The sequence below is a fragment of the Monosiga brevicollis genome, genomic scaffold (assembly GCF_000002865.3).
Source record: "Monosiga brevicollis MX1 MONBRscaffold_32 genomic scaffold, whole genome shotgun sequence".
Lineage (NCBI taxonomy): Eukaryota > Choanoflagellata > Craspedida > Salpingoecidae > Monosiga > Monosiga brevicollis.
This window is the reverse complement of record NW_001865069.1, coordinates 377,474-390,583: the sequence shown is the minus strand read 5'-3', so window position 1 is coordinate 390,583 and position 13,110 is coordinate 377,474. Positions and strand designations below refer to the sequence as shown.

General features: G+C 54.9%; 6 protein-coding genes across 6 annotated transcripts in view; 2 read left to right on the top strand and 4 right to left on the bottom strand.

Moving 5' to 3' along the window:
- Positions 1-281, bottom strand: part of MONBRDRAFT_34251 (uncharacterized protein) — a gene marked incomplete at its 5' end in the record, with an annotated part of 2,838 nt that extends 2,557 nt beyond the window's left edge. Inside the window, one exon of the mRNA XM_001749626.1 lies at positions 114-281. Coding sequence (XP_001749678.1) covers positions 114-281 — 168 coding nt within the window. The remainder of the gene's footprint in view (positions 1-113) is intronic.
- Positions 282-1,926: 1,645 nt separating this feature from the next.
- MONBRDRAFT_38845 (uncharacterized protein) lies at positions 1,927-4,212 on the top strand. Its single transcript, XM_001749680.1, has 11 exons — positions 1,927-2,078; positions 2,249-2,368; positions 2,480-2,528; positions 2,632-2,689; positions 2,811-2,869; positions 2,971-3,134; positions 3,297-3,382; positions 3,478-3,581; positions 3,684-3,751; positions 3,875-3,948; positions 4,024-4,212. Exons 1-11 carry the CDS (start codon positions 2,003-2,005, stop codon positions 4,123-4,125), a joined length of 960 nt encoding a protein of 319 aa, XP_001749732.1. The 5' UTR covers positions 1,927-2,002; the 3' UTR covers positions 4,126-4,212.
- A 205-nt stretch (positions 4,213-4,417) lies between these two features.
- Positions 4,418-5,401, bottom strand: MONBRDRAFT_34249 (uncharacterized protein). Its single transcript, XM_001749625.1, has one exon. The coding sequence runs from the start codon at positions 5,288-5,290 to the stop codon at positions 4,625-4,627; it is 666 nt and encodes a 221-aa protein (XP_001749677.1). The 5' UTR covers positions 5,291-5,401; the 3' UTR covers positions 4,418-4,624.
- Positions 5,402-6,306: 905 nt separating this feature from the next.
- MONBRDRAFT_38843 (uncharacterized protein) lies at positions 6,307-8,195 on the top strand (the record flags this gene model as incomplete). The annotated part of the gene is made up of 4 exons (XM_001749679.1): positions 6,307-6,367; positions 6,461-6,533; positions 6,703-6,937; positions 7,016-8,195. 4 exons carry the CDS (start codon positions 6,307-6,309, stop codon positions 7,838-7,840), a joined length of 1,194 nt encoding a protein of 397 aa, XP_001749731.1. The 3' UTR covers positions 7,841-8,195.
- A 103-nt stretch (positions 8,196-8,298) lies between these two features.
- On the bottom strand, positions 8,299-10,197 carry MONBRDRAFT_34247 (uncharacterized protein; the record flags this gene model as incomplete). The annotated part of the gene is made up of 9 exons (XM_001749624.1): positions 10,111-10,197; positions 9,923-9,985; positions 9,693-9,773; positions 9,421-9,616; positions 9,231-9,336; positions 8,987-9,149; positions 8,782-8,826; positions 8,455-8,646; positions 8,299-8,334 (listed from the first exon to the last, which is right to left on the bottom strand). The coding sequence occupies exons 1-9, from the start codon at positions 10,177-10,179 to the stop codon at positions 8,299-8,301; spliced, it is 951 nt and encodes a 316-aa protein (XP_001749676.1). The 5' UTR covers positions 10,180-10,197.
- Positions 10,198-10,517: 320 nt separating this feature from the next.
- MONBRDRAFT_29223 (uncharacterized protein) lies at positions 10,518-11,804 on the bottom strand (the record flags this gene model as incomplete). Its single annotated transcript, XM_001749623.1, has 3 exons — positions 10,518-10,698; positions 10,845-10,923; positions 11,291-11,804. 3 exons carry the CDS (start codon positions 11,802-11,804, stop codon positions 10,518-10,520), a joined length of 774 nt encoding a protein of 257 aa, XP_001749675.1.
- Between the last annotated feature and the right edge of the window lie 1,306 nt (positions 11,805-13,110).

Sequence of the window (13,110 nt, the reverse complement as noted above, 5' to 3'; positions counted from 1 at the left end):
ATCCAGTTTGATTTACGTTGTAGTGCGTATACATGATATATTTTTCAGCGATAACATCCGAATCTACAACAATAACCCTCAATAACAATAGGAAGAACTGATAAAGTTCTGACATTTGACAGAGAGAGAGAGAGAGAGAGAGAGAGAGAGAGAGAGAGAGAGAGAGAGAGAGCAGAAGAGCGACCGTGCCGTGCTGTGCCGTGCCGTGTCGTGCGATCCATCGGAACACACGGGAGCAGGCAGCCAGCCAGCTGGTCCCGACAGCGGCGGTTTGATATCATTGGATCATCGGATTATCGGAGGAGCACCCGTGCAGTGGTTTGGATACCCAAAGAGAGGGTTGAATCAGGTTGGTGGTGGTCTATTGCACCACGCTCACATGATCTGAGCTGAGTGGATCTCTCTCGGCTGGCTGGCCTCCACGGCTCTTGCTCACTCAAATGGCTATTGAAGGAGACAGATTTGCCCCAGTGCAGACTGCAAAGCAAGTCAATCATGACTGACGAGCCGTCATATCCCGTTGAGGTACAATTCCTGTGCAGCCTGCTTGCGCCGCCCGGTGCAGCTGTCGTCTTGTGGTTGAACCCCCATTGACTCGATGGTTTTATCCTGATTCGCTACGGACTTGCGCTGCTGCTGCTGACTCACCTGACTAGGTCTGGCTCTATGACCTGAGTGGCGGCATGATGCGTGCGCTGTCGTCGCAATTTTTGGGTATGTACTTGAGTGTGTGTGAACAGCGGGTGCGCTTGACGGGCTGCGGCGCTGGTCGCCACGTCACTTACGCCACCCCAGCCTTGGAGCCATGACGCAAACTGTATCCCGAGGGCTGGGCTAGTTTGGTGTGGCCTGATCACTGGGTGGTTGTGTTTTGGGTAGGTCGGCAATTTGAGGGCATGTGGCACACCAGCATCGTAGTCTATGGCACGGAGTACTTTTATGGTGGAGGCATCCAACAGGCGCCGCCCGGTACGACGGCAGCCGGCCAGCCAATCGAGCGCATCTCGTACAACGCCACCGAAGTGCCTCGCGAAATGTTTGAAATGTTCTTGCATGACATCCGTGAACACTTTCATTCCGATGTATGCATGCTCGTCCGATCCAACCCCACCTACCCCTGCCATGTTCTCTCGAGGCCATGCGACTCCATCTTCATCCTGCGCCTTGCTTTGCTTAGACGTACCACTTGCTGCAGCGAAACTGCAACCATTTTACGCAAGAAGCTTTGCAGTTCCTGACAGGACAATCCCTTCCGCCAAAGGTTCGCGACCTGCCTGATGAATTTTTGGCCACGTACGTACTCGCATGGGGCAAGACATTGCCACTTTTGCCGCCGCAGCAGTGGTGCCTTGGTTTTATTTTGACCATCAGAGACGACACACACCCCCTTGCACCTCACGACCACCACGCTCGCCTCCGTTGTGTATTGGTCATCGACGGACGATGACGTTGCTGCTGACTCCGCAGGCCCATGGGCCAGATGTTGGCGCCCATGATCGACCAGTTTTTTTCAGGCCTACGTGGCTCGGGTGCACCCGTCTGAGGGCCCATGCTGCAAGCAAACCCTCCCATCGGACCAAGTTCCATCCAAGACACGCTGAGCGTATCGCTGACCAGCCCGAGTCTTGCACCTTTGTTTCGAGTGAACCCCCAACTCAAGCGTGCCGTGCAGGCAACAGCCGAGACATTCAGAAAGATTCCTCGACGGTGAGGCAGCAAAGCAACAAACCCTTGCTGCCACTCAAAATGGTGTCGTGTCAACTGTGAGCCGGCCATGTCTCCATACACCGCCAAATTCACAAGTCAGCTTCTTTTCTTCAAAAAAAATCCTTCTCTCACTCTCTTAACTCTCTCAAACTCTCTCAAACTCTCAAAACTCAATCTCTCATCACTATGTCTTTGCCGTTTATGCCTTTCTCTCTTTCTCGAACCAATTCATCTCTCTCTCTCTCTCTCTCTCTGTCTCTCTCTCTCTCTCTCTAGTTTCAAATGACCAGTCAAGATGGGCGTGACGATTGATGTGATTGGGACGGTGCTGCTGCAGTACCTGCTGCCGGCTCAGCTGCGTAAGAGCGCTGGTGAGTTGATGCGTTGAAAGACTACTCGTGGCAAACGGGGACGTGCATGGTGGCGCTTCGAGGAAGAAAAGCTTGCCAGCTCCGCAGGCCTGGGGCGCCCATTGCCAGCATGGCATACACCGCGCACCGGAACGCTCACGCGACTGGTGAATCACTTCACATACTTGCAGCAACCGGCACAGTGGCCTGGAAGCGCGTTTTCCGCGCCCTTGCATTAACGGGCCTGATCTTTGCCGTTGTGTTTGGCTACAATCTTTACCAAGATGGCCCCAACTTCTACCAACTCCTGGGTGCGTCGGACCCGACGGCCAGCCTTTGACCGTGCTCTGCCTGTGCTAGCTACAAGATGGCTTTGCCAGACACACAACTCACCTGCCTTGCCGCATTGGTCTGACTGGCAGATGTGCCCCGCGACAGCACTTGCAGCGTCATCAAAAAGGCCTATCGCAAGTAAGTGCTCCACTCCACACCTCGTCTTGCTCTCCTATCGTGCGTGCCGACCATCGACTTCCCAGTCCGCATCGACATGTGACTTGGTGTTCGTCGCCCATAGCATGGGCAAGGAACTCCACCCGGACAAGGTGGCTACTCAAGACAGCGAGTCCTTCCAAGTATGGCTCGAGTTGTGACCACCCTACCCCCACCCCTTGTCAATCGACGCAGGCCTTTCAGGGTCAGCCGCTTCACAAATAACACCCTTGTTGCCACACTTCATACGATCCCATTTCATAGGTCATCACTTATGTGCGTGACGTCCTTTGTGATGCAAATCAGCGTCATGTCTATGAACGGTCAGCGCTTCGCCTCGCCAGAGCAAATGATCAACCTGTCTGGTTCGAGACGGAAATATCGCATCGGTTGCACGCCTGACCAAGCGTAAATCTTGCTGCAGATTTGGGCCCGAAGCCGTGGAGAAGACCGCCGTGGCCGACACGACGCTCAATAATATTCTCCTTGGCGTCCTCCCCTACTACATTGGCTCGCTCGTCCTCCTCCTTGCCTTGACTTCGGGCGTTAAACGCCAATCTGCATCCGGATACTGTTGGGCCGCCCTGGGTATGTGCCACCAAAACCCGCATTGGCAGCCCAGTTGGTGGCGCCCTCCGCCAGAGAATACACAACAATTGCACACTACGCTCTGGCACTTGACAGCCCGATCAGTTGGCCAACCAGCCGCTTGCTAAGCATGTTGCATCTCACATTTTGAAATGGTTGCAGCCGGTAGCATTGGACTTGAAGTCATGCTGCGTTTCGGCGAGGTGGATCTACTGCCGAGATGGATCAATCTTCTTCCATACCAACAGGTATGAAAGTTTCACCCTGCCTTTAGCGGCACCTTTGATTTATCAATGCCTTGACGTAACGTGACCCCGTGCTGCCGCTACCGTCTACTGTGCAGGCATCGATGCTCCATACGGCCTTGCCGCTGTTCATTACGTTCCTGGCCCACCACGCCGAGGCCTCTTACGTGGATATCCAACAAATTTTCTTGCAACAAATCAAGTACGCCTGTCCACCCGCCCTGAAAGCTCGTGTTATGAAATTTTATTTTCCTCGGGCACTTTCGACACGCGCTGAATCGACTGTTTTCCTGGTGCTTGGCAGAGATGAGCTGGACATGGTATTGGATATTCTTTACGAGCCCGCTGGCACACGAGGCCCAGCTGAAGGTGGTAAGGAATTTGTTTTGCAGGGGCCAACATCAGAACATGACGTGCCCTTGCTGAAGCTCTGTTTGGCTAGCGCGTTCGCCGCCCTCCCTCATCGCCTTCATGCCTCGCGCTACATATTCTTAGGAGATGAGAACCCTGGCCAGCGCTCTGCGGCATGGCAAAATCGTCTCAAGCTGCGTCAACGGCGCGAGAGGACGGTATGTGTGCTGTCGCTTCGCTTCCCATTCTGACCGATCACATGCTCATGGCCGCTTTCTGGGGCCGGCACTCAGGAGCGCGCACAAAGTGCGCCCAAGGAAAAGAGCGGTGGCCTCAGTCTGATTCAAATGCTCGTGATCGGTAGCATGATTTATAACATGTTCTTTGCCAACTAGTCGTTCGCCAAATCATGATGCATGCACCCGGGCGGTTGACCTCCAAGACCTGTTTCGGCTTGACATGTGAATTGACGACATTCGAGCATGAGAACGAACCTGGTGTTCATCATCCAAGTCTGATTTTATTTTTTGTTTTTTTGTTTGTTTTTTTTGTTTGTTTTTTTTGTTTTTTGCCCTCGTCTCTTTTGACCGTTCACGCTGTCCTGCTGTCTTGGTCAATGGCATGAGCTGTTGTTTGGTATGAAGAAGATCGATCAAGAGACCCGCGAAATCAGTGCTGCAAACATGTGCTGTTACGGGTATAAATTGTTCAAAACAAACGAGAGATAATCACAGAAAAAGTCAAAAGCACAAAACATGGAAACACACATAGAACACTTGTGGTGCCTTCGGAGGGGGGAATCATGACAAACACCCTCGCGCATCAAGCACCTAGCATAGCGCCGGGCACAAGTGGTCTGTATCAGTCGCCCAGCGACATCGTCCACAGAGGGCTTCAGGCTTGCTTCTGTACTTGAATCTTGCGTGTCTTGGGCTGGGGCGTGGGCAACTTGGGCACAGTCACGACAAGCTCCCCGTTGTGCATGGAGGCTGTGATGTTGTCCACGTTGGCATCCTCAGGCAAATTGAAGGTGCGCTGGAAGGATCCAAAGCTGCGTTCCACCCGATGCCAGCGAGGGGCCGCCACAGTAGCGTCTTTTTGCTGATCAGCAGCCGGCTTGCGGGGCACTGGCTCAGCGTCCGTGTCCATGACATCGCCCGCGCCGTCGGTGATGGCATCGGTCTTTGTTGTGGCCGGGAGTGCAGGTCCCTTGGTTTCCACGCGGCGCGAGCGTTTGCCGCTGACGGCAAGCGCATGGTCACCGGTGAGCTCGATGGATATGTCCTCCTCCGACATGCCGGGGGTGTCAATGTGCAGGCTGTAGTGGTCAGCCTCCTCTCGCACATCGCAAGCACCCATCATCTGCAGCTGACGGCCCATGCCCCGTTCGGCTTGAGGCTCAAGGTTGCCTTTGGCATCTTGATTGGGAGTAGCCGGGGGCGTGTGCAGCTGCTGCAGCGGCCAGAAGAAACCACGGGGCATGGACACCCAGGGGTTACCGAACACGTCGTCAAACAGGCTGTCGTCGAACAGACGTGAGGTTGCGTGCATCAACGCCATGGTGGTCTGGTAGCGGGCTGAGGTATTCCAATGGAAGAGCTGTCTGATGCAGTTGGGAATGGAGTCGAAGGTTCTTGTTGAGAATCGCACTGGCTATCACTTGATCTTGTCTGGAGATCACTGAAAGAAAATGCACTTCCGCCGGACCGAAAGGGCACTTGTAGTTGATCGGCCACGAGCCAGATCTTGCCACCTACCAGCCAGCGCTCTGCATCGAAATTTCCAGTCCACGCAAGAAACAAGCTGACAAGCGCCGTTCCACGTACCAAAAACGTTGACATGGGGGGGGCGATTGCATCTCCCGCCGGCGTCGTGGTAATCTCGACATGGGCGATGCGCAAGCTCGTATTGTCTGGATAGAAGGCGCGGCAGCTTCCTTGCTTTTCTCGCAATGTCCTTCTCCAAGCCCAACCGGCGTTCCAGTCCCACCCAGCCACGCCCGTGCCCGCCAGCAAGATCCAACTGACGCCCCACAACGCCCCCGAAGCTAGTAGCAAGATCGCTGACTGCTTGTATACCGATCGGCTGGTGATGCAAGACATGTCCCAGAATCAGCTCGAAAATGCGCGAAAGCCAACTGCGATAACCTCTTTATCTCCATCAATAAATAACATTACTCCTTCATTTATTTCTGCATATTCTTGTCTAATTTCACCATTTACTTCAAAAGGCCGTATAATAAAGCATGGTTCTCTAATTTATAATTGTCTGACAAGTGCCGAGTTTGCGCTTGACGACCAGAAACTTCGCGGACGTGAGAGAGAGAGAGGCAGCGACGGCGAGACAGCGCGGGGAGGGACCCGCCTCGCTACATCTCTGCGCTCTCTGCGCGGTGGGGGACGCTGGGCGCGCATTGGAAACATTGGAAAGTACGAGAAGGTGGAAAAGACGTCAGCCTGTGATATCGTCATGCTTGACTGAGGTGTGACGTTGGGGGTGGGTGAGAAGAAGAGAAGGCCGTCCGCAATAGCCCCTGCCGGGGTGGCTGGCTGGACCTGCTTCAAGTACAGGTCAAGATGTCGTGGGCGCCTTTTGGCACTGACACACAGCCCAGCCTGGACACGCGCCTAGTGGGAGGTAGGTGCAACATGGCCAGGTTGCCACCTGTCTCGCTCTCTTGTGACCTTTCCATGCTGACCTTGACGGTCGACCTCACCACTGTCTTACCAGGTCGACTGGTTCAGGTGACCAAGGGCGCCGCCAACGCTGGCCAAGCACAGAATGGCACGGGGGCTGCTGATCGGTGTGTTGCTCCCGTGCAGCACGTTGTCTTTGTTCTTTCCTTCCTTTGCTTCCCAGTCCACACACGATTCGGGCCGTGTCAGGCCCTTGGCAAGCTCGTTGATTTGTTGCATTGCTTTTGACTCTTGTGTGTTGATGCTGGTGTGATTTCTTGGGGGGGTTACTGCTAGGCCCATTGAACCTCCGGCTGGCGTTGTTGACGTTGCCAAGCGCCAGTCTGGCAAATATGCACAGTACGTTATTCATGGCTGCATGCGTGAGCTAGACCTCCACGGCTTGTCGTCAGCTGGGAGCACCACCTGTTCCTCTGATGTGGTCACTGGCTTTGGGAGCAGATTTATGCTGTTGCTCGAACATGCCGAGCGTGATGGTTTGCATTACATTCTCCTACAAACCGTGCTTGAGGTCAGATAACACGTGATGTTGGTAAATACGGGCGTGTCTCGGCAGGACCTTACACTTCTGGCCACTACGCTTCGGCAGACATTGCGACGCTCGCGCCTGCCGATCCACGTGGGCGAGTTTACGGCTTACCTGCAAGGCTTGGCAGGCGGTGAGCGCCGCATGCGCTTTGAAGCCCTCAAACACCATCTCGCAGCCCTTCCTACCCACGTCTGTGACGACAATGGTGCCAGCGTGGGGCCGCCGACCGCGATGAATCGGGTTCCGCCCACTCCGCCCTCCTTTGGCATATCGCACCGAGCCCCAGTGTCACCCATCACGTCACGCGGTCCCTCTGCCCACTTGCGATCCGTGCGGTCGGGCAGTGGTCGTTTACAACCGTTGCTGTGGCAGGATGTCGAAAACACCAGCCCGGCCCTGCAGGACCGCGAATGCTTCTCAACCCATGACAAGTTGCCTCCCATTGGTGGCCACGGCTATTCTCAGCCTCCCCAGAGCCACAATCACACACAACGCACCGTCTCATCATGCCTGCCCACCGGACCAAGCGCGGACATGAGCAGGGAACCCATGCACGCGTATCAACCGCTAGAATTGCGACAAGAGGCAGACATGCACCGCATCAAGCCATGGTTGTGGCGATTTGGAAAATTACACCGAGCTCTCCTCGACGCAGCAGATAGCGGCGGTCGCCTGAGTTCCAATGAGGTTGTCCGTATTGTACACAACTACAATACCATCTTTCAACTCGCTTTGCCCGCTCATTTGATCCTCGATCTGGTCGAGAGTGGAGAGGACGACGATGGCATACTTACCGTTGAAGAGCTGTGCCGAGACTTGATTGAGGCGCTGGAACTCTTACACTATTGCATGGACGGGGAGCACCTCGAGCGTCGTCGAGTTTGAGCCAGACAGCCGCCTCTTTGTTGCTGCTTCGTGCCTGGTCATTCCTGATCTAGGTGCCTTTCACACGCTTAACAGAAATAAGAGTCGTGGGCGGGGACTTTGACAAGGGGCGACTTGCCCACCTTGTTGGAGCCGGTTCCACCACTAAAAATGTTTCTGACCTCTGCCTGATGACATGAACATATAGGTATTATTATAAGATTATTCGCGCGCACTGTAAAAAAAAAAAAGGTTTCCACCAAAATACTTCTTAATCAGACTGAGTGACTGCCAAATAGACTATGGGTTGTGTCGAGCTTCTTGATTGAATTCTTCTTCGAGCCGTTTTCGGCTTTGAATTTAGACTTGCGATTGCAATGCCACCATGAGGAAACTACACAAACCAGAAACTGTGCTCAGGGAACGGCTTCAGTTTAGAAGGCGGTTAGGCGTGCTTGTGCACAGGAACCTGGTTGGCCTCATTCCTTCTTGGCGGCTGCCAGCTTCTTCTCGACCTATCATAGACGTGCCAGCAGATCGCATGCACCGAGCAATGAGCCGCACAAAGGACTTCCCCGTGTTTAAACTATCCCAGGCACATTAGGTTTGATCATTTAAATGTAGATTATACCCACCTTGCGGCGCGTGGCCTTCATGGCCTTGATGGTTTGCTGCTGGAAGATGTTGCGCGGAAGGGCAGCGATGATGGCGTTTTGAACCTTGTGACTAAGGACTCCGCTCGTGATGTCGTCGTGACCCAAAGAGTCGAGGCAAGCCACCACTGTTTGTTCGGCAGTTGCCACGAACATGTTTGCCTTCAGACGAGTCTGTATGTCAGCAGCCAAGCCCAGCAAATGAAACAACAAAGAGGTGAGAGAGAAAAGAACCAAACCAATCCGAACACAAGCCACCGAAACGCAGCAGTTTACTGGTTGAATGCATGAGGATCACGCTTGGCCTACCATGTTTGAAGCCACAAAAAGCGGGGTATGGGAGATGACGTCCAGCTGGTGGGAAAAGAATTGACACAGGCAAGCATCAGATGATCGGGTGAGCAAGAGGGGATCGGGGCAGGACAAAACACGCTCGAGCCCTTGTACTCGAAAGAGGCTGGTATTGTCTGTCCTGGCTCCTTTCGGGAGTACGCGTGGGCAGTGAATGGCCGACCTTGCCACGCTCCTCTGCGGCCAATGTTTGCGACATGACGTGATTGTAGGCCTTGGTGGAAGCATACACGGCGTTGTATGCAAAGCCTTGATACGCAGAGGAGGACGATACGTTGACGACACCACCGCGCGATTTGCGGGCGGAGAGAATGGGCAGGGCCGCTCTGTCATGTAGCAAAGCCAGCGCGCGCATTGCGTGAGGACCATCCATCGCGGAGCTGGCGAGGTCGGCCCGCGATGCTTACGAGAGCACGGCGGTAAAAGCCACGACGTTGACCGCGATGGCGTTGCGGGCTTGAAGCGTTTCCACGGCCTCATAAGCAGCCAGTCGCTGCGGGTGAGGAGCCAAACCTGGGCAGCCACAGCGACAAAGATTGAGTCGAGCATGGCAGAGTCTTTGGCAATGTGGACAAACAAGGGATGTTTCACACGAACCGGCATTGTTGATGACGACGGCAACGTCACGACCCGCCATGGCTTGCGTGACCACGTCGTAGATTTCGTCAAAGCTGGCCAGAGCCATGTCCAAGGTGACAGACTCCACCTGGATGGACGGGTAAGTTGCCAGAATCTCGGCCTTGACGGCCTCGAGCTTGGCCGGGGTGCGAGAGACATTGAGAATGTTGAAGCCCTGAGTGATAAGTCAATGGTGCATGAGAGTGGCGCAGATGCGAGATCAAGGAGATGCGATGGCAAAAGTCTCTTACGCGCTTGGCCAGTTCCATGGCGTAAGCTTTGCCGATGCCATCCGATCCGCCAGTCACCAGTGCCCAAGGCTCGCCCTCGCCCTGTTGACGGAGCGGATTGCAAGATCAAGTGTGCAGATTGAGCAAGTGAAGGGGCTCGGTGCGAGGTCTGGGGCCGCGCGTTGCCTTTTGACGGTCTGTGCCCCGGCAACAGAACTAAAGTCAAGGCCACATTCTCAAGATTGCCGTACCTTGTAGCGTTTGTAAAGGTCATGGGAAGGGCGCAGAAAGGTGGCGTAGGCGGTGCGTACGAGCTACATCCAAGAACCGCATGGAGAAATCAGAAAGAGACAGAAATGGGGCAAGAGTGAGCGATGATCCACCCCGCACGAACTCTGGCCGCGGGGCATGCAGCCAACGGACAAAGGCGACCCCGTACCTTGAGGGCCCAAAAGGAGAGCGTAACAACGCCCACGATGGACGCCGCGAGCTGGAATTGTGTCCACATGATGACGGGCGACAACAGGCCACCGTTCCCAGCTATACCCTGGCATCGAGCATCCCATGCAGCACCAGCCCAGCAAACCCAGTCCACCACCCAGTGAGAGCCGTGAGAAGACGCGAGCACTCACACACACTCTCTCTTCCTCCACGAACGAGCGCGCACGACACACACACACACACACACATGCAGAGATCGCACATACGATGAAGAAACTCCTCCTCCACTCTCTCTTTTCGTGCAACACGTTCCCCACTCTTTTTCTCTCGCTCTCTCTTTTTGTTCCGCTCTCTTCTCTCTCTCTCTCCTCTCTTATCTGATTTATTTTGTCTCTCTCTCTCTCTCTACCTCTCTGCATTTTTCTCCTCTCTGAGACGACTGCTACTGCTGCTACTGCTGCTACTGCTGCTACTGCTGCTACTGCTGCTACTGCTGCTACTACTGCTACTACTGCTACTACTACTACTACTGCTGCTACTACTACTACTACTGCTGCTACTACTACTACTACTGCTGCTACTACTGCTGCCACAGATACGACAACGACAACGACTGCTACTACGACATGTACTACTACAACTTCACATGATGACTTAGCAAAAAGAGACGGGCCGTTCAAGTTGGGCCAGAGGGGAAGAAGACGTCGTGTGAGGAGTGAAACGAGGCTGCACCTCTTCTCGATTTTCTGGTCCCTATCACAGAAGCGGGAATCAACACATGACACTATCATACACAAGTGCGCCTCAGGCGCTGCAGCAAACAATCAAAAAACCCAAGCTATCAAGGTTTCAGTTCCCACGCGGGACGACTCAGCATCAACATCAGCATTCGTGTTGGCAAGCGCAAAGCTGGCCGGGCCAAAACATGGCACAACAGCCAGCCACTGCCAGCCCTAGCGCCGATGCATCATAACATCATAACCAGCATCAACGACGGAGAAAGAAATGGGACTGTGGGGTAGAGGAGCCCAGCCAGACAGCGCATTCAGCAAAGTCGCGCTTCCTACTGGGTGCTAGGTTGGAACCGCGGCTCATGTATTGCTGTCTGTCGTCAGACGCATGCAGTGGATGAGGGCCAAACCGTTGGGGTCAAGGCAACGCGGAGCAGAGCGACATACCGATGGTGGTGACGGTGCCGTGGGCCAAGATGGGGGCCACTACCAGGTGCGGGGGCTGGTGCTGCGAGCCTTGTTCGCGCAGACGCTGGTGGCGGCGCTGTCGCTTGAGCTCCTCGAGCTGTGCACGCGCGGGCCGAGTCGGCGAGCAGACACTGGGGAAAGCAAAGACGTCATCGGGGGTGCCCGGGCCACTGCGGCTGGCCGGTTGATCATGAAGCTGTAAGAGGATGTTGGAGACCAACAGCTCGTCGCGGCGTTGCTGGCGCCGTTGTTCGCGGAGGTGCTGCACCTGGCGCCGGCTGTCACGATTGCTGGGGCTCTCTTCGGGCCAGGTGCCAAAAAGGGAGCGCCGAATGCTGGGCGAGGCGAGCAGCTTGCTGTTGGCTGTGAGTGAGCGAAGGTCGCTGTCACGACCGTCATCGTCATCCCCAGTCAGGTCACCGCTGGACGGCGGCCGCGGGGGCACGCGCTGGGCGACCATGGGAAGGGGCGTTTGCAGTGCCATCGCCTGCATGATGCCTCGTCAAGTGCAAAAAGAAGAAGAAGAAAGAGGGGGTCGTTGATGCGCGCACGCAATGGCATGCAGCGACCGGTGATGGCCGCGAGACGGCACGATTCTGCCCAGCAGCGAAACGGCAGTGGCACCAAAAGTGGCTGCTCAAATCAGGGAGGTGGCCAGGTTCAAGGACCTCAAGGCAATGTTTGGCAGCGTCGCCACAAGCGGTTCGGGAATCGGCAAGGGCAATAGGTGGGAAAAATTGACTGAAGGCTTCAACGGGATGCGCCCTGGCATGTTGGTTTGGGGATATTCGTTGCTGATCCATGTAGGCATGACGGCTCGGCGAAAGGCAGGGCCGGCTGGAGTGGTTGGTCACCTTGCCTCACTGCTTATCGACGGGCGTGCAGCGGGCAAGCGCGCCTGTTGCTGGCGCGCGCGCACGGTTACGGTTTCCGTCCCGCTTCTTGCTTGCATGCATGGTTCATGGAGCGAAATGGGTCAGTTTTTTCTGAGTGAAGCGATGATCACGTATGAGCGTGGAGACGCGTGTGTGTGGCATTATAAACCAAGTTGGCGCTACCAACGAGCCGATGTGTGTGGTGCTTTGGTGGGACAGGTGTGACCAATGCCCAGGGGCCTTGAGTCGGGGAGCATGTTTGCACGCTTGAGGGCAGCGGACATGCGACGGGTTTTATGTTTGCATGTCCCCAACACCCAGCCAAGCAAGCACTGCAAAGCCTGAATTGTGGTGCGCCCACGTTGAAGAGTTGGGTTGCGCGCCAACGGTTGCGCCCCGGCCCGGCCCGAGTCTCCTCGTGACCCTGCAAGAATGCCATGGGGACCTGCCATAGCAGGAGGAGGAGGAGTGAGGTGTTGCAGTAAATGGTTGAAAACAGTTGTTGTTTGAGCTGGGGTATTTTGTACACAACACTTGTTTACACCAATTCGCCTTGAAAAAAATTTCGGTTCTCTTTGTTTGAGTCCAGCTCCCTCGCTCTCAGCCCTTGTGTACAAGTCTCTAAAGAAAGTACAACCACAGGCTATATCTCTGCTTGGCGCTTTGCTAGTACCTAGTAGCCATTAACGGCAGTCATTCTCTCTCTGCAACCACGGCCTCATTGGACCTGCACCTCTCATGCAAAAGCTCACATTGTTTCTTTGTCTCGGGTAAGCGCTCGCGCGCTCATGCACTGCCTCCCTGCTCTGGCTCGCTCGCCCTTCCTCTCTCTCTCTCTCTCTCTCTCTCTCTCTCTCTCTCTCTCTCTCTCTCTCTCTCTCTCTCTCTCTCTCTCTCTCTCTCTCTCTCTCTCTCTCTTTCTCT